At 36.5% G+C, this 24,550-nt stretch overlaps 4 protein-coding genes across 7 annotated transcripts in view; 3 read left to right on the top strand and 1 right to left on the bottom strand.

Moving 5' to 3' along the window:
* The window catches only part of LOC109823759, a 1,932-nt gene extending 1,009 nt beyond the window's left edge, over positions 1-923 (top strand). The window contains 2 exon segments of the mRNA XM_020390128.1: positions 1-250; positions 732-923. The exon segment at positions 1-250 is cut by the window's left edge and continues 5 nt beyond it. Of these exon segments, the coding sequence (XP_020245717.1) occupies positions 1-250; positions 732-830 (349 nt within the window). The 3' untranslated portion in view covers positions 831-923.
* Positions 4,203-7,626, top strand: LOC109824031 (cell surface glycoprotein 1-like). 2 transcript variants are annotated; one of them, XM_020390547.1, is made up of 3 exons: positions 4,203-4,380; positions 4,461-6,758; positions 7,559-7,626. In XM_020390547.1, exons 1-2 carry the CDS (start codon positions 4,278-4,280, stop codon positions 6,719-6,721), a joined length of 2,364 nt encoding a protein of 787 aa, XP_020246136.1. In that variant the 5' UTR covers positions 4,203-4,277; the 3' UTR covers positions 6,722-6,758; positions 7,559-7,626. The 2 variants fall into 2 exon arrangements, with proteins under 2 accessions (XP_020246136.1, XP_020246134.1); XM_020390545.1 differs by lacking the exon at positions 7,559-7,626 and having other exon boundaries at positions 4,461-6,861.
* Positions 7,594-10,924, top strand: LOC109824032. Of its 2 annotated transcripts, XM_020390548.1 has the most exons (8): positions 7,598-7,934; positions 8,010-8,111; positions 8,585-8,894; positions 8,968-9,102; positions 9,301-9,383; positions 10,073-10,169; positions 10,253-10,351; positions 10,566-10,924. In XM_020390548.1, exons 1-7 carry the CDS (start codon positions 7,693-7,695, stop codon positions 10,334-10,336), a joined length of 1,053 nt encoding a protein of 350 aa, XP_020246137.1. In that variant the 5' UTR covers positions 7,598-7,692; the 3' UTR covers positions 10,337-10,351; positions 10,566-10,924. The 2 variants fall into 2 exon arrangements, 1 of the variants encoding a protein (XP_020246137.1); XR_002242537.1 differs by lacking the exons at positions 10,253-10,351; positions 10,566-10,924 and having other exon boundaries at positions 7,594-7,934; positions 8,968-9,157.
* LOC109823717 lies at positions 12,858-23,392 on the bottom strand. 2 transcript variants are annotated; one of them, XM_020390065.1, is made up of 5 exons: positions 22,860-23,392; positions 19,957-21,436; positions 15,928-17,608; positions 15,691-15,771; positions 12,858-13,076 (listed from the first exon to the last, which is right to left on the bottom strand). In XM_020390065.1, exons 1-3 carry the CDS (start codon positions 23,257-23,259, stop codon positions 16,423-16,425), a joined length of 3,066 nt encoding a protein of 1,021 aa, XP_020245654.1. In that variant the 5' UTR covers positions 23,260-23,392; the 3' UTR covers positions 12,858-13,076; positions 15,691-15,771; positions 15,928-16,422. The 2 variants fall into 2 exon arrangements, with proteins under 2 accessions (XP_020245654.1, XP_020245655.1); XM_020390066.1 differs by lacking the exon at positions 15,691-15,771.

Here is a 24,550-nt window from a genome sequence, read left to right as displayed (position 1 = left end):
AGACTTCTCGTCCTCTCCTTCCCACGGCTGGGGGTGGGTCCCTAGCTCCCCGGGCTCTCACAGTCACAGCCCCGCACCGGAAACTTCGCCTCTCGTGCCGAAAGAGGGAGCTCCGTTGGGGGTGACGCCTGTTGGTGCACCGGAGAGTGGCATTCCGTTTCTTAGCAGTAATCCAGCTGTTCCGCTGCCCACCGGGGTTACGGATTCTGCGAGTATTCGGCCTTTTTCAACCCCCGGTGATGGCACTCAGGTTTGTCTTAATTTTTTTTCAATTGTTTTTAATTTGGAAGATAATAAAAATATGAATTTCCATAAAAATGCATACATTTGGGTGTTTTTTTTTAACAAAACAACAATAAACGTAATTTCCAAACGGTAAAAACTGTCTTGACTCCTGAACCATTGAAAATTGTTGTTAGCGACATTAGCATCTTGTGTTATTATCCTTTATTTACATTAAGTTCTTAACACATGAATCTACAAGTTGTAACTTGTATGCGTATATATGGAAGATATATAAAATACATTTTGAACAGAAATGTTAAGAAATGACAATTGTAGTCTCAACCTAGTCAAGCGTGATCGTTTAATGAATATGTTCATGACAATTCCTTCTAATAAAAATTTTATGATATCTTTGTGCAAAATGCACTAAACTTCGTGGTATATAGTTCTGTTAAGATTGCCCCGAAAACTTCATTTTCATAAGTTTCGGGTGTTGCGGTTTGCAGGAGGTGGGGCTTGGGTCTTCAACCGTTCGAAATGGCAAGGGGTTGGTGGTGGTCGTGATGATCATGTTCTCTACTTCGATCTTGGGCCTATGGATGTGAGAAAGAGATAATTTTACTTTCTGATGTTAGAGGTGTTGTGTAATTTTAACTTGGGATGGCTCTGTTAGTACTGAACATGGTGGCGGTGTAAATCTTGAGATTCTGTAGGCCATGGGTCATGCGCTTTGTTTGACAACGTATGAATCTAATCCTAGCTTTTATTTCTCACTCTGTCCCTGCGTTGTCGCTCGTGACTGGGATATGAACACAACAGGGAGGTGTATTTTTCTGGAAGGCTTCCAACATCTTGTGACACAATTTATTAAATATCCGAAGAGTAATGCTGCATTTGTTGGCATGTGTTGGTGGCTTGTCACCCTACTGTTTCATCACAGATTCACAGTTGAGAATAACTGAACAAATAAGATTCCTACTAGAAATTGAAATCCGCTTTGTTAATACTAAAGAGCAAAGGGGATGGTAGTGTGTATTTATGCAGATATAGATGATAAAATTCAAACAAAAGAACTTGGATGATTTGACGATGACACTGATGACAATGATCATAATGTCTAAGAAGCATTCAGAGTGGGGTTTGGTCCCCGTCAAAGATCCTCGATCTAACACTCAAATTAATGATTTCTAGATGGTAAATCTTAATGGACAGACTTGGATATAGAAAATTATGTGAGTAGATCATACCTAGACTTTTTATTTTTTATTTTTTGGGAGAAAACCCTTATTTATGAAGCAGGTGTTTCCATGGTCGATGCTTTCGGCAGAGGCGGTAGGACACTCAACGCTAACGATACTATTAGCAGAAACGCTATACTATTGGGCATTCTGATATCAAGCACAGCTGCACAGTGCCATGTAGGCACTAATTAAAAAGAGATGAGCATTGAGATATTGTTGTTCTTACTGCTGGAATAGTAATAATAATTTGCCCTTGAACATCCAATACATATTATGTTATAATATTGTAATGTTAATAAATTTAATTGTTGCACATAATTTGGGTATTATTTATATAATTGTTATATATATCCTTAGAAATTATTTTGTTAGATCATGCACTGTGATGGTCACTTGCTTAGAGATATGATCTAACTTAGAAATTTCTTAAATTTGTGCTTAACCTATAACTAGTAAAGGATAACTTTGTTATAACAGGTTATTATGTATGACACCGATATATGAGATATGGTGGTGGGTCTCAACCATCGGGAATGGAGATTCTCCGGGTGTATGTCATAAGCACGCATTATGATGTGTGTTGCACTAGACTGTATTTGAATTCTCTAGGATGAGTCACCTAAGAGATAGAGAATTCAAATTGTTACATGGTCCCTTTAACTTGATGATAGTCATTTTATATTTGATAATTTAGTATGCTTTGATGTGATGGTTAAGCTTGTTTAGCAAGCGCTACACAACCTGAAACATTAGGTTGCTAAATTTCTTTTAGGAAAATGATGGATGTCTAGATAGGATCCAGTACGCTCATTATGATGAGTTAATTTATTATATATTCCCATGAAGCTATTAAATTCCTACCGGCAGGTGGTTTTAAAAATATTTTTTAAAAATTTACTTTCTTATAAAAATAAAATATTTTGATGTTTCAAAATGATTTTTATTTATGTTCATGGGAATTGCAAATTTAGGCATGAGCAAATAGGTGAGTTATCCTGCTTAAAAGAGTTACCTAAAATAAATGATACTAGAAGGGAGTGAATGTAAGATATTATTTAATCCCATATTATGGAAGAGCTTTTATGAACAGTTGGTCGGACATATTATGGAAGAGCTTTTATGAACAGTTGGTCGGATAGAGATTTGATTGTTAAATTAAAATTATTAATTTGATTAATAATTAGTTCTCGATATGGGACCCAATTGGTCTCACTAATGTCATTAGAAGAGGTATACATGCAATACAATTCTATTTCTATCCTTAATTGTTATGGATAAAGTTTTTGAACAAATCTATTCTATCTTTAATTGTTATGGATAAAGTTCTAAATAATTATGAATTGTTTAAAGTTAAAATCTCTAAGACTAGTGTAATCTTATAAATAGGGTTCATATGTAGCATTATGAGAAGAGATAGATGAGATTGAAAAATCTTATGAAGATAATATGAAGAAATAGATTTTTGAGAACCTACCTCTCAGTATTGCTCCTCTACGGTGACGAGTGGATTTCAATTGGAGGCTTTTTTTTCTTAAGGAAGCTATTTCGGATTGATCTTGGGACGGATTATTGTAGAAATTCGGAAAGCGTTTCAGATATTCTTCTAATATTTAATTAATTTTAATTAATAGTCATGATATGCCTTTTCCGCTGCGTTGTATGTCATGATTCCAACACTTACTTAGTAGTTTAATTTGGAGAGTAAGAAGATAAGGATTTCCTCTTTAATTTAGTCGGTGTATATCTTCTCATATAACAGTCTGCTCAAAACAAACACGCTATAGTTCCTTCCATAAATAGATGCAGACATCTAATTATTTTAGTAGTTTTTTCAGATTTTTTTGTGATTTTTTAAAAGACTCGTTCAAGTAATAACCTAATGGGCCAGAATTATGGCCCAATCATCTTCTTTCGTAGTCCTATAGCATCCAACAAAAAATTCCAATCCAAATGAAGAGAGATTCTCCGACCCAGCCACCGCCAATTTCAAAACTTACCGCCCACGCGATTGAGAAAGCAACTTTGGACCATTCCACTTCTAACCTGCCTTTATACACGCTCTTCTCTCAGCATCTCTTCTATCTAAAGGTGGAAGAAATTAGGGGTGAGCACGGTTCGGTTCGGGTCGGTTTTTACCAAAATTTGAACAACCGAACCGAACCACCTATAATTCAAAACCGAACCGAACCGAACCGTTGCAAATCGGTTCGGTACGGTTCGGTTCGGTTTGTTCGGTTCTAACTTTCATCAAGTATAACAATCATAGGCATAAATATTGCTTGTCCCAAGAGATAATTTGTATATATTTGTTTTCATATGCGCCCAAATGCAAATCATTTGAGCCATGACTAAGAACTCCTAGCGCTCGTCGTCGATGGGGATGTCACGCTTACGGGAGGGGGAGAGGGAGAGGGGCATTTCGGGAAGAGGAGGGGAGAGTAAGGGGTCTTGGAAGAAGAGAGAGAGCAAGAGAGAGGGATTGAGGCCGAGTGAAATGGGAAATTGGGAATGAGTAGCGGCGGTTGGGATTTGGGAATGAGAGGAAATGAAGTTAGGGTTGAGGGTTTGGGACGGGTCGGGTAAACGCGAACGAGTTTGAAAGTTTTGGAAATATATTCGGTCGGTTCGGGTCGGTTCGGTTTGAAAAGTTGTCAACCCGACCCGAACCGCCTTACTCTTAAAACCGTTTTTTTCGGGTCGGTTCGGGTCGGTTCGGTCCCACCAATTAATAGCATCCAAGCTTTTTATACATTAACACCCCCCTCACAAAAAAAAAAGAAAAAGAAAAATGAATAGAAAAGAGAAAGTGCAATGGAATTGGAGTTAGGAGTAACCATAAGGAGGAGTAATGGAAATCTCACCTTCACCTCCACCGAAACTGATGCCTTGTTCCTCCTCCTCGCTCATCTACCAGGTAGAACTCATTGCTATAGTTAGTAATTACTCACATTCTATTTCCGGTAATTTTTAATTGGAAATGGTGATCGTTTGCAGGGTTTGAGAAGGATGAGATTGAGGTGGAAATTGATGAGGAGAGCGGGGAGATTAGTATTTGTGGAGCGGGAAGGGTGGAGTCGTTGGAGGAGGTGAAGGTATTGAGGCTCGTGAATGTCGCTAGAGAGGTTGAGATTGAGCGATTTTGCAGAGTGTTTCAGATTCCTGATGGTGTTGAAATTGGACGGATTGATGCTAAGTTCTACGAGGACGAGGAAACTCTCGTAGTTTTGATGCCTAAATTGGCAACAGAGGAAACACCGGCAGAAGTCATTGACGCAATTCAAGAAGAGGAAGCTACAATCACAAGTAAAGAAGAAGAGGACGAGGAGGTTTCTTGCGATGGAGATCAAGAGAAACCCACAGAATCAGATGGTGATTCTGAACAGGATCAAGCAGAAATGGAGATCGAGATGCCAGAGGAGAAAATAGAAGATGAACAACTGCCTGAGCCATTTGAACGAGATGTGGATCTTAATCCAAGTGAAGATTCGATTTCAAATGAAGAAATAGAACCAAAAGAAGAATCACAACAAGAGATTGAGATTCCCATAATACCAGATCTGATCGAACACGAAGAAGAAATTCCGAGTTTAGAGACATCAGATCAAACACCGAAATCGCGTGATCCTGAAGAAATTACGGAGTTGGAGCAGTTGGATGAAAATGAAGAACCCGATCCACATCAAGATCGAGAACCGATAGCTCTAGTACTAGAAGCTCCGGATCAAGATTCAGAGAATGAAAGTACACATGAAAAACCAGACGAGGAAATATGTCCATTAAAAGAGTCCGATCCGCATCAAGATCAAGAACCAGTAGCTCAAGAACTAGAAGCTCCGTATCGAGATTCAGAGAATGGAAGTCCACCTCAAGAACCAGAAGAGAAAATATGTCCATTAAAAGATCCTGATCCACATCAAGATCAAGAGCCGGTATCTAAAGAACTAGAAATTCCTGCACTAGACACACCGAATCAAGAATCAGAGACAGAAACAAAAGAACCGATACCTCAAGAAGACCAAGGACTAGAGTCACCTGATGAAGATCAAGAAGTTGAAACAACCTATCCACAAGAAGAACAAGAATCGACACCTCAAGACCTAGAAATTCCTGCTCTAGGTACTCCTGATCAAGGTCCAGAGACTCAAACAACCGGGCCACATCAAGAACAAGAAGAGGAACCAATAGATCATCAAGATATTCAAGAGTCGCCTGGTGATGATGAAACTACAGAGGCTGAAGCAACACATCCACAAGAACAAGAACCGAAACCTCAAGACCTAGAAATTCCTACTCGAGACACACCGAATCAAGACTCAGAGACTGAAACCACCGAGCCTGAACAAGAACCGAAACCTCAAGACCTAGAAATTTCTACTCGAGACACACCGAATCAAGACTCAGAGATTGAAACCACTGAGTCCGAACAAGAACCGAAACCTCAAGACCTAGAAATTCCTGATTCACAGACTGAAACCACTGAGCCACATCAAGAACAAGAAGAAGAACCAATAGATCATCAGGATATTCAAGAGTCACCTGATGATAAAACTACAGAGGCCGAAGCAACACATCCACATCAAGAACAAGAACCGAAACCTCGAGAACTAGAAATTCCTGCTCTAGACGCTCCTGATCAAGATTCGGAGACCGAAACAACCAAGCCACATCAAGAACAAGAAGAAGAACCAATAGATCATCAAGATATTCAAGAGCCACCGGATGATGATGGAACTACGGAGGCTGAAGCAACACATCAACATCATGAACAAGAATCGACACCTCGAGAACTAGAAATTCCACCTGAAGAGACGACGAAAGATCCAGATCGAGAACAAGAGACTCCTGGTCCAGATCAAAATTTTGAGCAAAATGATGAAAAACCTAGTGTTGATGAATCAGGATATCTAGATCTAGTGGAGGAAAAGGAGTTGGAACCTGATCACGATTTCAAACAAGAAAACGAAGATCCTAACCTCGAGAAGACGGCAGATCGAAGGCCGGAACCAGATCTCGATCCGATACAGCAGAAGTCTCCGACTGCATTCTCGAGTGAGGATGAAGGAAGCGCAGAGGGCAGCGAGATCGAGGAGAAGGAGAAGCTGATGAGAGAGAGGAGGAAGAGGAAGAGGAAGAGGAAGAGCGCGCCTCTTCCTCTAAATTCTTCAAGTTTAGTGGCGGGATCTGCTTTTATATTCTCTCTGGTTGTTTTGGCTTTTCATTTGCGCAGAGAGAGGCGGCGACCCGCCCGAGACTAAATCCCGCGCCATTTTTCTTTATTATTTATTATTTCTGGTATAGTTTCTCTATTTTTTTCCGTATGACTTATTTCGATATTTGGTATTTACTTATCTATAAACTAGTGTGCCCCATGAGAAGGCATGATTTTTCCTTTTTTTTTATCGTTACAATAATCCTTTTTTAAATGGCTACAGTATTATATGCTACTGTAATATGTTTTAAAAATGCTGCAGCGCCCCTCCTCTGCTACAGTGACATATTTTTAAACTGCTACAGTTATATTTTTAAATGATGTTACCGTATCCCTCCTATGCTATAATAATATATTTTTAAAAACGCTACATTAAATTACTGTGATATGAATAGTGGTCCTTGAGTCCTCCCCTTATTATAGAGAAATAAATTAGGTCATTAGTAAGGGTAATGATTGTTTTCGTCTCTCTTTATCTCTTTCTTCGGTGTGACCTTTACTATGAGGTGAAGTAGGGTACAAGACGCATGAAATGCTTCTTAACTACCTTTGTTGGGTGACAAGACAAAAACAAGTTTTTGTCTTCAGAACCTAAATACTTTCCTCGTTGTATATTGGACTCTCAAATCATCTATTAAGCTGTTTCAAATAACATGTTATGCTTACATTTTGGAATTAATAGATTAGGGGTGTTATTTAGAAAATATTAAGATTTGCTGTCTAATATAAACCAATAAACAATTTGGGGTCTAATATGGAAAACTCTGGTGGTTTCTAGAGGCCATTATTTAAAGCAATTTAAATAGATTTGAGTTATAAATCAGCCCCGTACTTTTCTTTCTTAAGTGGTAATGTACCGCTCAATAATAAATAAAATTTGCAGGTCTTTTTCTCCCAAAGGGCCATAGCTGGCGAGCTAGCGTTTGAATCAACGATACGGCCCATTAAGGCCCATCTCATTTAGTAAAGGGCCAAGGCGGTTGCTCACTCTCTACAACCCAACCTTAGCCCATTTCCATGTCTCGCCTGAACTACATCGCCTCCGCCGCCTTCCGCCGCCGCCCTCAAGCCCGAAACTTTCGCTCTGAATCCGCACTCGACGCTCTCCAATCCTTCATCGACGACGACGACGACAATCCCAATAAAACCCTTGTCCTCTATAATTACCCCTCATTCTCCGGCGCATACGCCGCCCTCTTCGCCCACCGCCGCCTCCCCTCCGCCCTCATCCTCCCCTTCTCCTCCGTAGAACCCCTCAGGTTTCTTAATCTCTCAATGAACCCATAAAAAAGTTCCCTTTTTCTTTTGGTAATTTTTTGTATTTTTTTTTTCAGGATAGAGGATTTTGAGTTTGGGGGCGGCTTGAAGAATTGCTATCTTCTCGACTTCATTGGGCCGAAGAATTTCGCTCTTGAGCTCTCCCAAATCATCCCGAGGTAAAAAAGACTCATTTTTTAGGGATTTTTTTGATAGAGCTGCGTTAGTAAATGCTACAATCAAATGTTTTGTTTCAAGATATTTGATTGAGGACAAGATACTTAAAAACGGTAATTATGTTTACATTTTGTAGACAAAAGATGCAATGCAGCAAAATGCTACAAGTCCTTTTAATGATTAATAAAATTTTTTGAAAACTAATGTTGTGTCCTCAAGTTGGTTGATTCCAAATCATAAAGTTCAGGTTTTTTTTTAACAGTTGAAAATAAACAAATATTTGGATTGGCAAATATAACAACTTTTACACTAGTCAAATAGATTTGATTTTGAAAATGCATCATTCGAAATATGGATTTAAAGTTAATTTCCAGCAAAAAATGTTGTATGCATCATTTTTCTACATGCAAAATTTGCTGTATTCACAATTGCAAAAACACCAAACAGCTACTTAATCTTTTTCTTCCCTTGCTAGGGTGATTGCTTTCGATCATCGTGAGTCTTCAGCAATGAGAATTAAGCAGCTCAGAATGATTCCAGGGAATCTTGAGTTGCATGTTGATACGAGCATTTGCAGTGTACGTGCTGTTCACGATTATTTCTCAAAAGGGGGTGTGGAATTATTTGATGATGAAGATGGATGTCAGGTTTCAAATGTTTTGAGGTACATTGAGGATTTGGATCTTCGAAGGTTTGAGCTTTGTGATATTGAAGCGTTTAAGATTGGGATCAGAGAAGAGATGGGGAGGTTGAATTGTGTTACTAATCCTTCTGTATTTGAGCAGGTTTTGATCATATAAACTTCTGGTTTGTGTTTCTTGTTGGTAATTTTTTGAGTTTAGTTATGAATTTTTGCAGCTTATGAAATTAGATTGTGATGAGTTGATTGCGAAGGGAAAATCCTATGTGAATTCGCGTCAAGATGCTGCAAATGAATTGTTAGGGAAAACTTTCAGGATTCGGCTTGGAAGAGGAACTTATGGCGAGTGCTTGGTACTTTTTGGCATGCAGTTTTATAGTACTATGCTCATGTATTTCAGATTTACAGGTTAAATGTAATTTTCATGTTTATGAAACTAAGGTTCTAACTTTAGATTGTTATAATCATATTGTAATAAGATTTGTCGGTCAATTGTTTTGCCCTTAGCTTATTTACCACCTTTTTATAAGCTCAATTTGATGTTTTTTTAGGCGACACGGGCTGATGGTAATTCAAATCTGAGCCATGAAATGTGTCTGGAACTTAGTAGGAGAAGTGAAGCTGCTGGTTTAAGGTACTATGTTTGCCTATGTATTAACTCACACTGGGTATTCAAATGGACTTTTGTTATTAAGCTTTTTTTTTCTATTACCTTTGTGGCATGGTATACCTTTTGTTATTTGGAGGCCTTGTCTTTGTGCTCTGGTTTATACTTTGTAGTCCTCATGTCATGCGAATTCATCACTGCAGCCAGTATGTTTCATTAATGAAAATATGAGCCTTATACTTACTAATGCTCACAAAGAAAACCAAAGTTTTTGCCATATATATATATATATATTTTGCTTTGATATGCAACATAGATGAACTTTAGAGGTTTTTCGATATTTGTTTTAAACCTTCAATATTTTGAAATTATGCCCTTAAATCATTGAAATTGCTATTCAGTTCCCGAAGTCTTAAATCCTGCTATCGCTACTCTTGGTTGGAGGGATTATTTTGAAACAATTTAGAACAATTGGGGGCCTAATAGCAATTTCAATGATCTAATGGACTAATTTTGAAACAAGTTATAGGAATTGGGGGGGACCTAATAGCACTTCCAATGATTATAGGGACTAATCCAAAATATTATTGTTTTTAAGGGACTAATATAAAAAAAAACCCAAACTTTGATTTGAATATCTATGAATACACACCTCTAAATCATTATTTAACTTACTGCTACGTAAGTTCCTAAAGGAGTTTTATTGTCTCTGGCAGACCTATAGGAGCAGCTATATTTATGCAACGGAATAAGAATCTGAAGATGCGCTTGAGGAGTATTAACGGTGCAGCAGATACTTCAGAAATTGCCAGGGTATGTATTTGTCGTCAGTTTCTAATTGCTTTATTAGAATGGATTAATGATCCGTGGTTCTATTTGCATATGAAAATTGAAAGGCATATGGAGGAGGTGGCAAGCCTAGCTCAAGCTCCTTCATAATTCGAATGGACGAGTACAACCATTGGACTGCAGCAAACTGATTCAATTCCATTTAGGTATATCGAGATTTTTCCAGTTATCGGTTTCGTGCATACTGTAGACTCTGTAGTATTATGACTTTGGTCCTTCTTTTGAACGTACGCACCCTGTATTCCCATTAGTATTCAAAATATTACACTTGCTACTATTTGAGCAGTTGTTTACATGAATTGTATCATTGCATGTATTTCTTTCCTGTGCTAATTGCATCCTTCCCTTTCTCACATGCAGGCAAATTCTCACTGTTGATGCAAGTCAGGAGGCCATAGGCTTGCTGTTAGCCTTTGGCAAAATGCAAAGGAAACTTAATAGCGCAGACATATTAATCCCAACATCCACTGTGATCCGAGTTCAGAAAGAGCTCGAGGAAACCTCGGTCTGCGATGTAAAGAAACAAAATTAGTTCATGAGATGTTATTTTTGATTTTAATTTCACGCCATAACTCGTGTGACTACTGATGATTGCAATTGTTATCAGGACAAATAAAGAGAGAAAATTCTCTGTAATGTTGCTATCGTCAACAAGAATCTGATTCAGGGTTAACTAATATGATACAGCATATAAAGCTGTTAGAACTAAGGATGGTAAATGATCGAATCGAATATTAAGGTATTTGTATTTGTATTTGTTTAAAATTATTGAATTTGAATGCTGACTTTAATATTCATATATGAAGTTTTTCAAATTTGAACTTGAATGCTTGATATTTGATAAATATTCATGAATATTCACGAATACTTATCGAATATCAAAGTATATCTATTCCCCTAAAAAAATTGATTTTTAAATGGTATTTAAATTCATAAATAAAAATTATTCCTTCATAATATATGTGTATATATATATATATATATATATTTAAATCAAAATTTCCATTAGAGAATAGATTTAAGGTTATTTAAGTTTTAAAATCTGTTCATAAAATTTAAGTAAAAATGGTAAGTGGGTTAAAAATATGACATCATTATGCAATAATACAAATAATAAATGATCAAAATTTAATCAAATATATGGACAAACAAATCGAATTTACATCTGGTTAAATTTTATTCAATAGTAAACTCGAATACTAAAAAGTATTTGTTTAGTGTGTTGAATGAACTACCGAATTGAGTATGACCGAATAGTTACTCGAATAATTATCGAACTATTTGTTAATTATTTGGTTCATTTCCACCCTAGTTAGAACGATGATTGAGAACGTTGTTGAGCAAATACATGGAAGGTTTACCTTCTCAGAAAATAGGAGAAAAAAAAAAGACAATAATTATTAAATAAATTCTTCCCTGTTGGGTATTGAAAGGCAAATAGTGATGGTGGGTAGGGTAGGTGATCTTCAAATGAGATAAGCCTGCAACAGGAGAAGTAAGAACTAACAAGGGCAAACCAAATCCTCTCAAAAACTCAAATGTCATTAAGCATCTAGTCCAGTACATTAAACATGCACGGATTAAAACATAACAATAGCTGCTAACTAGTGCTATGTCTGCGACATGCTGCGGGGATTATGTAAAGATGTTTGAGCCAGCAAAAGAATTTATATATTGCGTAAAATTGAAAAGCAACAAAAAAAAATTCTTTTTTTTTATCATATTGCAAGTTTTCTTTACTCTTTACATTGAAATTTCAAGGAATTAGATCCAAACTCAATGTGGTTAAACCCCAAACACCTTGAATGGAAGGAAACTGAAAAATAATATACAATAATCTTACCCGTAACTTGTATTATCATTTAGTAACCTCTATAGTATCTCTTGAAATTCCAGGTTCCCTGTCCAGTATCCAAGAAAGAACAAAAGAATTAGCTAATAGAATGACAGTATGTCTAGAATAGTTCTAAGAACCTTTTTTTTTTATTCTTCATAATATAATTCTTGTATCAAATAAGAATATATGAAAGCTAAGAGCTCCATTTAAGCAAATAGTCCCACCAAACAAACTCTACATTATGCTCTAATATATATCCACAAAATATTTTAAATTTAGGATTTGAAATCCATTATTTAACAAATCTTTTGCTTGGATATCTTTATTAAATAAAAAGATTTGAAATCTTTGATTTCAAAATCTAGTGTTTGGATACTTTATTATATATGAATTTGAATTTAAAATTGATGTTTTAAGAAAATTTATTCTCTTAACCTGTCTTGTTTACATCAAATGCAATGGAGATGTATAAAAGAGTAACCAAAAAACACAAATTTAGCTAATTTTGGCGGTGATAACTACATTTGCTAAGTTTTCAAATTCATTATCCACCATAACTTGCAAGACTTTCAACAAAATAAAAATGAAGAAAACTCTACAAACATATCAGGTATCTTACAAAAAAAAGCATCAAAATAACAAATCACCATTCCATACTTCACAGATATCCAGGCTGGAAAATACTTAAGGCTCGTTTCATATTTCACACATATTCAAAGTGAGAATAAGTTGATATCAAAGCAAATAAGTAACAATTCCACATGTTGTGCGTTAAAACTGTAGCTATCTAAACCTTGATTTCAACCCATAAGCCATGCTCAAACATCATCCTATATAAAAAGAGCAGGTACAACTGACAATTACATAGTCAATTTGGTCTTTGATATACCAAGCTTGAAATTCTATAGAAATTGAAGGAGTGTTCAAAAAAGGAAAAATAATACAAGAAATTTCTGAAGAAGGAGGATGACCCTTGAATCACAGTCTCACACTTCCATACAACAAACGAAATCGTTTGTAATCTTCTTCCACGCCTGCAAACCAAAGACAAAATTCCACTTACAACTTTGACAAAACCTAGGAATATCATTTGAATATGAATAAATATTAACAACAAATTACCATGTTGGGCAAAAAAACTAAATTATCTAAAAACAAGCTAGATTATGATTGTTAGTTCAAACCACTACCACATCCTGCACCGTATGAATAATTTAATAAGGAACTATTAACACAAACAGTAGAATGCAACAACTCTAAAAGATGCTCTGGTACTTCATGCTCTTAAACTGTTTTAGTTCATAATTTATTAAACCTACATGATTACCCAGACTTCTCAAAAGAAAATTTTCTGAAAACAAGCAATTGGGGTCAACTTGCACATGACTCAAGGAATGAGATTTTCAGGTAGTTCGATGCTAAAGTGAGAATGACTTCATTCACAAACTAATTCAATAAAATTGCATACATTTAATATAACATGTCCATATCCAGTAGAGATCAAGCACTCACACATTACTAAACCACGATAAATTTATGCTAATGGTCCATGTAGATATAACTGTAATCTTGAACAATATTTCACTTTGGAGCAATAACAATCAAAATTTGAGCAAAAGGACAGGGGAAAAAGTTTAACTAAGGTGTATCTTATCTACAACAATGAAGCAACATCAATATTAAGTTCAAAACAACAAATAAAAACTACACATTGTTAATCGAGTTTCTGACAATAAGAAAAATTACATCAATAGTAAGTTCATAACACACATGTTTAACCCAAACTTACCTATGAGACATTGTCGGTCATAGGACTTGAGCCATGTTTCATTGAGACGAAAGCTCAAAATAACAAAAGACTAATCTTGTCACATACATGATGATCACATAAATTTGAATGTAAACAGCAAATTGTTAAGAAAAATAGACATTACTAGCAAAAAACCTACGAACAACAAACTTTAACTTGAGATGTATTAAACAAATTCTAAAAAAGTTTACTTTAGTAATACGAAGTTCTGAATAAAGTCCTTTCATATTTGCAATAGGACATCGTTAAAAAACCAGAGCCATAAGTACTTCAGACAAGTAAACCATATCCTCTCCAAATGAAAATATCATATTTCCACCAATTCTAATAGAATTCAAATTCCAAAGGGTATGCATGCACATACCAAATTGATTTCTTTAGGCAAAGTTTACTCATTCTTTATGCCTCTAATTGATTTCTTATGGCCATGGAATTTTTTGGTGGCTAGATACAGTCTCATTTGTACTAGAGATACTGCACTCGTAGTTTGTTAGAGAAAATTGTTGTACAAAGCTAAACATTTTCTTTAGTTTCCCTTTTTAAGTGGAATATATAGGTAGCCATCAATTTGTTTTCTATCTTCACATGGTAGCATGCAGGTTGCTATTTCATCATTGAGAAAACCATATCATTCCAGCTAGGGACTTTGAAGATCAACAGTACACAGGATATAAGACAAAGTACAAAAAAAAATTATTGTATGGACTAGTTTTTTTTTTTCCTGCAAAGGGTACTCAAGAAAGTAAAAGTCTGTGGAGATTTATGCCAAGAAATTATCTAGCGCTATCATTTTCAGAGGCTAGAATTTTGAATTTCCTCTAGAATCTTGAATTTATCTCCAGAAACATGAAGTTGCACTTTTAACAACATAAAAGGTTCGAGTGCATTTCCAAATTTTTGAGCCAATAAAATTCAAATAGTGTTCGCCAAAGAATCACTAAAATAGAGCAAGCTCATAACATGATAACTTCATTCTCTTGCGCATCAACCTCAACCAAAAAATCAGTTTGAATGTAGACTCCTCAAATAATGGAGTAAACCATACTTCAACTAGGAAACATCTAGTAAGACAACACAAAAATTTTCAATTTACTAGTGAATTAGCATACACCTTTATCAATATGATATCACCTTATATGCTAAACCATAAGAAACTAGACACCAAATTGAAATCCTTAGAAAAATTAAGCCATCAAATTAACGAAATGTTCAGAGCATTGCAATAATGACATTACTAATGTACAATCCCCACAATTGTGTTCAGTCCATATAAAAATTACCGCTTTTTCATAAGATTCAAATTTTATCAGAATTAGGGTTTTGAGGCACTTTTAACAACATAAAAGGTTCGAGTGCATTTCCAAATTTTTGAGCCAATAAAATTCAAATAGTGTTCGCCAAAGAATCACTAAAATAGAGCAAGCTCATAACATGATAACTTCATTCTCTTGCGCATCAACCTCAACCAAAAAATCAGTTTGAATGTAGACTCCTCAAATAATGGAGTAAACCATACTTCAACTAGGATACATCCAGTAAGACAACGCAAAAAATTTTCAATTTACTAGTGAATTAGCATACACCTTTATCAATATGATATCACATTATATGCTAAACCATAAGAAACTAGACACCAAATTGAAATCCATAGAAAAATTAAGCCATCAAATTAACGAAATGTTCAGAGGATTGCAATAATGACATTACTAATGTACAATTCCCACAATTATGTTCAGTCAATATAAAAATTACCGCTTTTTCATAAGATTCAAAATTTACCAGAATTAGTGTTTTGAGCAACATGAATCTCAAGACAAAGAGAAAGAGGAGTCGGTTACCAAAAGTAAATGCGAGTATAGAATCTTGACGATAAAACCCTAATCCCCCAATTCCATGAGACCAGCAGATGTCGGTGAAAGCTACAGCAGAGAGAGAGGGAGAGAGGGAGGGAGGGAGAGCAGTTAGGGTTAGGGCATGAAGCAATATGAGGAGAGAGAGGGGGGGGGAGAGAAATGAGGGAACGATTAGAGTTAGGGCATGCAACAACTTAAGGGGGGAAAGAGGGAGAGAGATACCTGCGATGATCGCGACTCTGAGGGAGAGAGCGGAGACGAACCGAGAGAGAGGAGCGATCGGGATCGGGGATTTGACAAATTCCAAGGGTTAGGCTATGATTTGAAATCCTTAGTTTTGAGCTTTAAAATCATCCATATAAAATACCTGGATTTCAAATACCACTTTAAAAAGAAAACCCAAACTGAAGATTTGGATTTGGGCTACCCTGTATTTCAAATCAGAACAGCGCCTTCATGAATTCTGTCAATTGAATGATTGTTGTTTCCCAAACAGTTCGAAGACTTGCTAGAAGCTCTTAAAACCGTGTCTTTCTGATGGAAATCTTAAAAAGGCAATCAGAGAAATATAATCACTCATTCCCCTTGATAAAGCAAGATATAAGACCCTTGCTTCCACATTATTCCGACAAAAAAGAAAGTTCAAAAAAGCGCTTGCAGAAGCTTCTATAATGCCGTCATGATTTTTCCTACTATCTCAACTAACTACTGATAAATTTAACTTTGCAACCTAGAATCTCCTGCTTTCTTGAGACTACCCAGTACGTTATCTACTAGCCTATCTTTCTCATCATCTCCAGAGTCGACAACAAAAGAATAGCGCTTTGGGGGCCTCAACCTCACATTAGGACAACCTTCAAGAGAAAGATCTGAAGTCTTCTGAGGATTGCTTTTGGAACAATCCACCAGCCCATCAGCAGGCCGATCTTCGTCCTTTTTAACAACACCTTCCTTTGTATCATACCAAGAATCGAGAATCTGCATTAGAGAGCTATCTTCCTCTTCCCTCTTAGGCTGCTTTGTGAGGCCATCGAATTGGGAAGGAACCTCGTCATCAGAATCTGTGAATTCTTCATCTGAAAGAGAGACTTTAGTGTAGCCACTTTGTTTCTTATCATCAGATACAGGCCCCAACTCCTCCCAATCTTCACCATTGCTTGTGCTTTCACTATCTAGGCCATAAGTAAGTGTTTTCTTGGTGGCTATACTGGCAGGCAGAACAAAAGAATCCTCTGTTCTCACCCCAGGAATGTCCTGTAATAACGATATCAGCTTCGGGTAGCCAACCATTTGACAATCTAGAATGTAACCGTACTTTTGAAAGAATAATGGCCGGAAATTGCCCATGTTAAACCCATCAGGGTTTTGTTTTAGAAGCTCAGTTATGAGTTTGTGGCAATCGGATAAAACTTCTTCCTTGCTGGGAAGTTTCTTCTTCTTTCCTTGACTAGTAGAACCGTTATCAGCTGAGCAAGCAAAGAGTAGGCTTCGGATTGTAGGATAACCATAAGCATAACAAACAAGTTTTTTATTGAACTTGCTCTCGAAAAGCTTATGGAAATCTTCTGGTTTAATATCCTCAGTCCCGTTAAAGGATTTTTGAAACCAAGCTTTCAGTTCTGCAAAATTCTGAGGATAAGTTTCTTCCTGTCCAGTATATGAATCATCTTGTTTCGGTCTTCTGCCTGAAAACAGGGTACTTAGACCATTGGATTTGGACCCATGGACATCCGGGCACCTACCTCTGAGAGGTAGCACAAGTTTAAAAGGGAAACTATCAGAAGATGCTTCTACCCATTTCTTCTCAGATATTAACAGTTCTACCAACTTATACATGTGGCATTCTTGAAGATCTTTAAGAAAGCAAGGTCCTTCTTTTTGTAGCTTATGCACCAATTGATCCCTGAGGAAAAATAATGATAAAAGTTACAATCTATATAGGTCAAGCTTGAATCAGTTGATAATAAAGAAAATACTTGAGGCAAAATAAAAAAGTTATGGAGTTTAAAACCAAAGTTAGAAACAACATTTAATCTTGTGCAGAAGAATTCAAAACAATCATGAAAGCACTGAATACGAAGAACTGATAAATTTTCTTGCCCCAGGATAAAGCATCCAATGAATTTTTCAAGCCCAAAACTAGTAGACACAATGAGTTTGAATAAAATTTGTTAAAGATAATTTGCTAGGATGATAGCATTTTGCTTAAGGAACAACTGCCCAATATCCAGGGGAAATTTTCCCATCTACCCAAGATAAGTGATAACGAGTAGTAACAGGACTTGCAAGTCATTCATGATGCATAACAAGTTCTCTATTTGTCAGCTTTACTTGGATACCTATACATGCATTTAGGTATAATAATAAAAAACTCCCAAGGGAATCCATTCAAAATAAGATCCAAAGGGTAAGATACCTGACAAGAAAATTAGGCCTTGACATCAATAGGACCAAAAATTGCAGGTTCATGTATTGAATGCCACCCACTTCTCTCAGTTTCCCACACACGCCCGCCAGCCCGCTTGCCCGTCCACACACGCACAGACACGTGCACTAACACACATGCACCTGCATGCATGCACGCATGCGCATGCGCACACACAAAAGTCCAAGTATTCTGTTGACAATGGGTCTCAACTAAGTTACCAATTTATTCATCAAGCTTTGACCAGCCCTAATGTAAAGCACACATCTATGATAGGAAAATCATTTTTTCTTGGTGAAGCCTGATCTCCTAGAAGTTGATCCAAGCGGCTGATTGGAAACCAAATTTGATAATACATCTCAAACACATGGCTATCCAACAACTTTTTAAATCTTTCCTATGAGTGTTACTTTTCACAGAGCAGAAATCAAACTGTTAATGATGTACTCAAACAATAAGAGTTTGGACTGAATTTTGTCACTTAGAGGTTCAAAGTTCAAACCTAGACCTAGGTTAGAGGACCTTGCTTACAATATTCGTCCCAATTTTAGTGCATGCGGGTATATACAGAGATTTTGAGCAAATTTAGAGATGACCTCATGTCTATTTATCTGAAGACGCAAGATGCAATTTTGTAGTTGAACAACTTAGATGCCACACGATAGAGGATTGGTATTAGGGCATGTTTCTTTCATTTCTTTAAATAATGGTAAAACCCATTTCTATGTGGAAAAAACATTTTTGGGGTTTTCCAAAGTTTTCTAGGATTTTGTTTTACCCCGCTCAAAATCACATGGAAAGGAGTTTTCTTGAAACCAAAAGTTGAAATGAACAGAATAATAAGAAACCAAAATAGATTTTTCTGATAGTTTCCTAATGTGACAGAGGGTTTCCAAGCTTTTCCATAGGTTTCCAAGTGAAACAAACATGCCCTTATAGGATCTTGTTCAGCCCTCAGAAGTTTGGATTAGGTATTCAGGTGGGCCTCCATACTCCATAGGTAGAAGTTCTTAAGTCCTTTTATTCACTTAGAAGCTTATTTTAAGGCTGAAAGTTAAAATTCCTGAGTCCTCTGGAGGTATTTATCTTTCTCTTAGCTTTCTTTCCTTTTAAGTAAATATCATTTTATATTCTGCTTATCATTTATCTTTCTGCCTTTGCTACCTCATAACAAAAATTAAAAGAATTTTCCTTGCCAGATTTAACGCACATCAAAATTCTAGATTTCCTCAAAAAGTCATCTTAACATCAACAATTCCTCTCAAACTGAACAATTCATCTTCTCAGTTAATTTAACCTTTTAGGAAACCAAGAGATCATCTCAACGCAACATAAAGAATCAGGAACTTAAGAGCTTGTTGAGTCCGGGAACAAGCTTAGCACTGTAATTTCCAACCTGTTCCCTTAATATTAAAATCAATTTCTTTGCTATCTAGAATCTTTAGGTAACACAATTTCATCTTGTAACATACATCTTTATATATAGACTAGAAAAAATCAATATCGAGATAGATAGTCAGACACTGATATCCCATTGTGCAAAAATGTACATACATACTACAAGTTTGATGCTTATTTACTCACAAGAAACATGCATGCATAAAAAGAAAAAGGAAAAGGAAAAGGAAGAACAAGAGAATAGATTATTATCTCAAGAACCCTTTCTGATGCCCTCAAAATTAGCATGCTTCACAAAGCCACTTTTGGCAGCTTGAAAGGTAACTCATCAATGTAGTAAACAAGATTATCATAATTACCGAAAAATATAGCTAAAACGGGAAGGATTAAAGAATTATAAAGGAAAACTATATGATAAGGTATAATACCTTGTACTTGATTTTGATATAAGATCAGCACCCTCAGAAGTAAGCAAGAATGATTCTAAGGTATCCCAAAAGTCAGATCTTGAAAATATTGCATGAGTTTCAGGATGCAAACTAACAGGAATATCATCTTTGACATCTACATTTCCATTAGCTTCCAAGTTTTTTCCAAAGGATTCAAAGCTATCCTTCTGATATCTTGCATCAGATTTCCTGGACTGCCACCAGTTTGCTAATTGGCCAAAAAGCCCCGTTCTGGGATTAGATGTGTCACTGTGCTTCTCAGATTGCTCAGATGTTCTCTCTACAGGAACAGAGTCTTTTGCATCAGAAGTATTTGAAGAACTCAGTGCATGTGAAGACTTTTCCTTCACTAATTCAGCTTTCCCTCCAAATTCTGCTTTCTTAGGCTCGTCATCTTTAATTGTCTTCTCATTTGAAGTGGAAGCCTGTTCAGATATTATATGATTCTCATGACTGGGCGAGGAATCAACACTTCTGCTACCAGTCAAAGTTTTCCAGATCCTTTTGAAAAATCCTTCCTTAACTTCAGCATTGTAACCTTGATCCGTTATTGTAGATTCATCTGTTTCAACTTTTTTGGCTGCAACATCCTGTATAGGTACAGATGAAGTAGGCAAAACAGCGCTGGTACCTACAGATACTGGTGTAGGGCCTGTAGCCATAGGAGCACTCACATCCATAGTATTTGGAGGAGCCGTTGTTAATGGTTTTTCACCCCGAGCTAAAGTACGGCTATTATTCACCTTACTGGTTTGAGTATCTTTGACGGATTTCAATCTGAGCTCCGATGGATCACTGGAGGGCGCTGAATTCACATCAGCTGATTCCAATAATCGTTTATCAGCAACTAATGGTTGAACAGCACCTGACGGATCAGGTATAAACTTTACAATGTTTGGCATTGAAGCGAGAAGGTTGGAGAACTTCTTGTGGCCATATAAATCCTTATCGAAAGCTATATTCTTTCTTCTGAGCTCTTTACGGAGCTCTGAAATGGACATTCCTTCAGGGTAAGAATGCAACACATTACGAATCCCATTCACCACCACCCTAGGGATGGGACGAATCTTAGTTTCTGATATTGATTCCATTGATTCGTCAACTTGAGATATAACACATTGTTCACTATCTACAAAGGGATCCTCAAGAGCCCCTTTATACTGGCCATACCAAGAACCATAGAACCCATCTGGAGGGTCGTTAAAGTGCTTAGCATGGGCATTTTCTCCCTTAACCAATTCAATCCACGGCCACATAATTGTTGCAGCACTACAGAGGACACCTCTGGCAATGTCATTGCTAGCAAGAAGTATGTTGTAGTTGCTCATCCTCAAACGATGAAGAATGTTGGCAAAATCCTTGTCGCCTGATATCAAGAAGAAGTGGGCAGGAGGAGGGTTCTGAGTAACCCAATAGACAAGATCAGCCATAAATGACCTATCAGCACTGTTCTTCCCACCTACATTAGAGCGTTTTGCTAGAAACTTATGAAAACGGATATCACTTTATACCAAAAATGAGGCAAGGAAGTGAAACAATATTTGTATCAAATAAATCAATGGAGGGCATTACTGAAACCAGAGCACTGAAACAAAATTCACAAACAAAATATTGAGTTTTCTTACTGATAGCATTTTTAGATCAATTTTGAACAATTTAAAGCTACATAAGATACCAACATTTATATAAAGTATTAACATATATCACATTAGTCATCACCATGTAGGATACACTACGTGTTTAATGTGTTTTCAACAAGAGAAAAAGAACAAGAATGGAATTCATTACTACATGAGTACATGTTATCATCAGAATGAAACAGAACCATGGCAAACTATGAGTATTTAAAAGAGTATTCCATCTAAACATGTAGTAAATTTGTACGTTTATCTCTCTTGCACTATGAGGTGAATTATGAGCATATACTAAATCATCCGTTCAAGGATATGAAACGATGATAAAATTTAAATTCTAACTAGTACATTGGCATGTGCAAGTAATATTAAACTTCAATCTAAATAGTTCTCAGTCTTATGCATGTTAATTATGTTATTAATCATTTAATGTGTATTTATAGTATTTCTAGTAAAAAACACATGTGCATAGTGCATGTGAACAAAATAATAATAATTTATTTAAAAAGTATGCATATCTTTTATGCATCTAAAAATTTATTATTGTATCCTTAATTTTAGTAAGAGAAATGAAATCAAACTTAAAATTTAGATAACAGTTTATTGATTATCATTTATGATATGCCACTACCTAGCTTACATTGTGTTGCATTTTGATTTTTTTTTCAATTATATGTTTTTTAAAAAGATCACGCATGAAATCTTAAATTTAAGGAGGAGATAGAGGAACGAAAGTACTGGAACCTTCTAGAAAGAGAAGAATAAAATTTAAATTTAAAATAGAGAAGGAGGAACTGTAATCTAAACGTAATGGAATCTGCTGGAGAAGGGGGAGGAAGGGAGGAAGAGATGAAACCCACATCAATAACATACTTACAAATGACCAAATTTCCCTCATCCTTTACTAAAATGACCCTTATTCTTTGACAATTTGAAGGAACAATTACTCATTCCTCCACTTCTGCCTACCTTCACAATGTTTTTATAGAGTAGTATAGATATCTGACTCTGCTAAATTTCTTATAAAGTCAAGGGGAAACACATCCAATATCTATATATGTACGCAACTCTCTTTAAGATAAAGATTCACAGTTACCTTTTACTCTCCACAAGAAAAACCCACTATAAATGTCTCGATCTCGCACATATTTTCTACTTATAATATAATAACTGAACGAAAAAAAGGAAATATCTTTGATGAAAAACTCGAAAGAAATGACAATTTTAAAGGACGAAGAGGGAACCGACGGTGAGGCACGTGATTGAGGCAAATCCCAGTGGAAGTGAGAGCCTCCTGCTTAGCGCGTGACATCTGCGCCACGTCACCAAACGCCGTGATCGTCACCGGCCCCTTGATCCCCGTCGACCGGAGCGCAGCCGTGATCCTATTCGCAACCCTCTCCACGTTCACGCCTGCAGGAACCTGGCAGTTCTCGAAATCCCACCAAACTGTGACCTTTACGCTTCTATTCTCCTCATCGTAGTTTCTTCGATAAGAAGACGACGATGATGCGTAAGAGTGCGAATCGAGCCTCCGCCGGTGAGATTCCTCGCCGGCGACGGCGCCAGCGGCGGAGTGGAAAAGGATGATGGAGGATCGTAGCGGGAAGACGTGGAGGATTAGGGTTCGTGGAATTAGGGTCATCATGGTGGGGAAAATTAGGGTTTGCTCAGGGCATTTTCAGGGGGCAATTGGGGAAATGGAGGCGGAGGCGCTTAAACCTCCGGGAGGAGCTTAAACCCTTGTGTGGGCACGTGACTTGTGTCAGCTGATCCGCGGAGCAGGGAAGATTGCTGATCGCGGATATGAGTTTTATTGTCAGTTACTTTGGTGCCAACTGGACCAGGCCGGAAAAACTGCTAGGCCTTTTTCCGGAAATGCAATGGTCTGTCGGCCTATTAGTATTTTGCCATAAATTCCGAAATTTAATATTATTTTTTTTATCCATTGATGCGAATCTTATTCTAGTCTTGTTGTAATTATTCATTTGCTCCTCTGTACAAATGAGAGAACCCAAAATTCACTATTCATATTATAGTAAATACTATAGTAATATTTTAATGTAGCATTTATTACTGTGGCAACATGGAATTGGATGTTGTAACAATTTTTAAAAAATCACTGCAGCACATGGAAATACTGTAGCATTTTAAACTGTAGCAGAAGCGGGAATTGCAGCACTTTAAAAAATCTATTCCTCTATACAAATGGGAGAATCCAAAATTCACTATTTATGCTACAGTAATACTATAGTAATATTCATTGTAGCATTATTATTGTAGCAAATATGAAACTGGATACTGTAGTACTTTTAAAAAAGTCAATACAGCACACGGTAATAATGTAGCATTTTTAAACTGTAGCAGAAGCGGGAATTGTAGCACTTTAAAAAATCTAAAACAAATATTATTGTAGCATTTAAAAATCGAGATTACTGTAACGAAAAAAAATGATATGACGTGTTTTGCACGGTGTTCACGACTAGTTCTTATGGAAGTTAAAGAGAATTTTACTATTATGAGATCTTGTGAAAGAACGAGAAAGGCATTGACACGTATATACATGGATAATTCTGAAATTAATGATTATATTACACGAGTAACTTGCCATCCACATTGTTTTCGCCAAAAGTCGAATTTGTTGTCGAATTCATTATATCTTTGGTCGATTACAATAAATTCAAAGAAAACAGCCTTTTTATAAGACTCTTTTACACAACAAAAAGAAAATTACAACTCTTGAGAAAATAAACGCAGGATCGTTGTTTGGATCACTGCTTTCGTGGGATCTTTGCCTGTGCCGGGAGCGCTTTGACTCGTGGACCACCAAATCACAGATTCTGATTGAACCGTGAGGGGTTTATGATTCTGACTTCGTTTATCGAAGTGAGAAATTAAAACGATATCTTATCGATGTAAGATAGTCGTTCTTCTTGAAA

The sequence above is a fragment of the Asparagus officinalis genome, chromosome 9, assembly GCF_001876935.1.
Source record: "Asparagus officinalis chromosome 9, Aspof.V1, whole genome shotgun sequence".
NCBI lineage: Eukaryota > Viridiplantae > Streptophyta > Magnoliopsida > Asparagales > Asparagaceae > Asparagus > Asparagus officinalis.
The sequence above is the reverse complement of the archived record's forward strand: the minus strand, read 5'-3'. Positions and strand labels throughout refer to the sequence as shown.

What these genes read in the sequence shown, in the direction of transcription:
- LOC109824032 (XM_020390548.1), top strand. Translation starts at nt 7,693, where the DNA reads ATGTCTCGCCTGAACTACATCGCCTCCGCCGCCTTCCGCCGCCGCCCT. An exon ending in TCCTCCGTAGAACCCCTCAG is followed by an intron (nt 7,935 to 8,009) that starts GTTTCTTAATCT and finishes TTTTTTTTTCAG; the next exon opens with GATAGAGGATTTTGAGTTTG. An exon ending in ATCCTTCTGTATTTGAGCAG is followed by an intron (nt 8,895 to 8,967) that starts GTTTTGATCATA and finishes GAATTTTTGCAG; the next exon opens with CTTATGAAATTAGATTGTGA.
- LOC109823717 (XM_020390065.1), bottom strand. Translation starts at nt 23,259, where the DNA reads ATGATGACCCTAATTCCACGAACCCTAATCCTCCACGTCTTCCCGCTA. An exon ending in CCTCAATCACGTGCCTCACC is followed by an intron (nt 21,437 to 22,859) that starts GTCGGTTCCCTC and finishes GCTCTAATGTAG; the next exon opens with GTGGGAAGAACAGTGCTGAT. An exon ending in ATATCAAAATCAAGTACAAG is followed by an intron (nt 17,609 to 19,956) that starts GTATTATACCTT and finishes ATTTTTCCTCAG; the next exon opens with GGATCAATTGGTGCATAAGC.
- LOC109824031 (XM_020390547.1), top strand. Translation starts at nt 4,278, where the DNA reads ATGGAATTGGAGTTAGGAGTAACCATAAGGAGGAGTAATGGAAATCTC. An exon ending in CCTCCTCGCTCATCTACCAG is followed by an intron (nt 4,381 to 4,460) that starts GTAGAACTCATT and finishes GATCGTTTGCAG; the next exon opens with GGTTTGAGAAGGATGAGATT.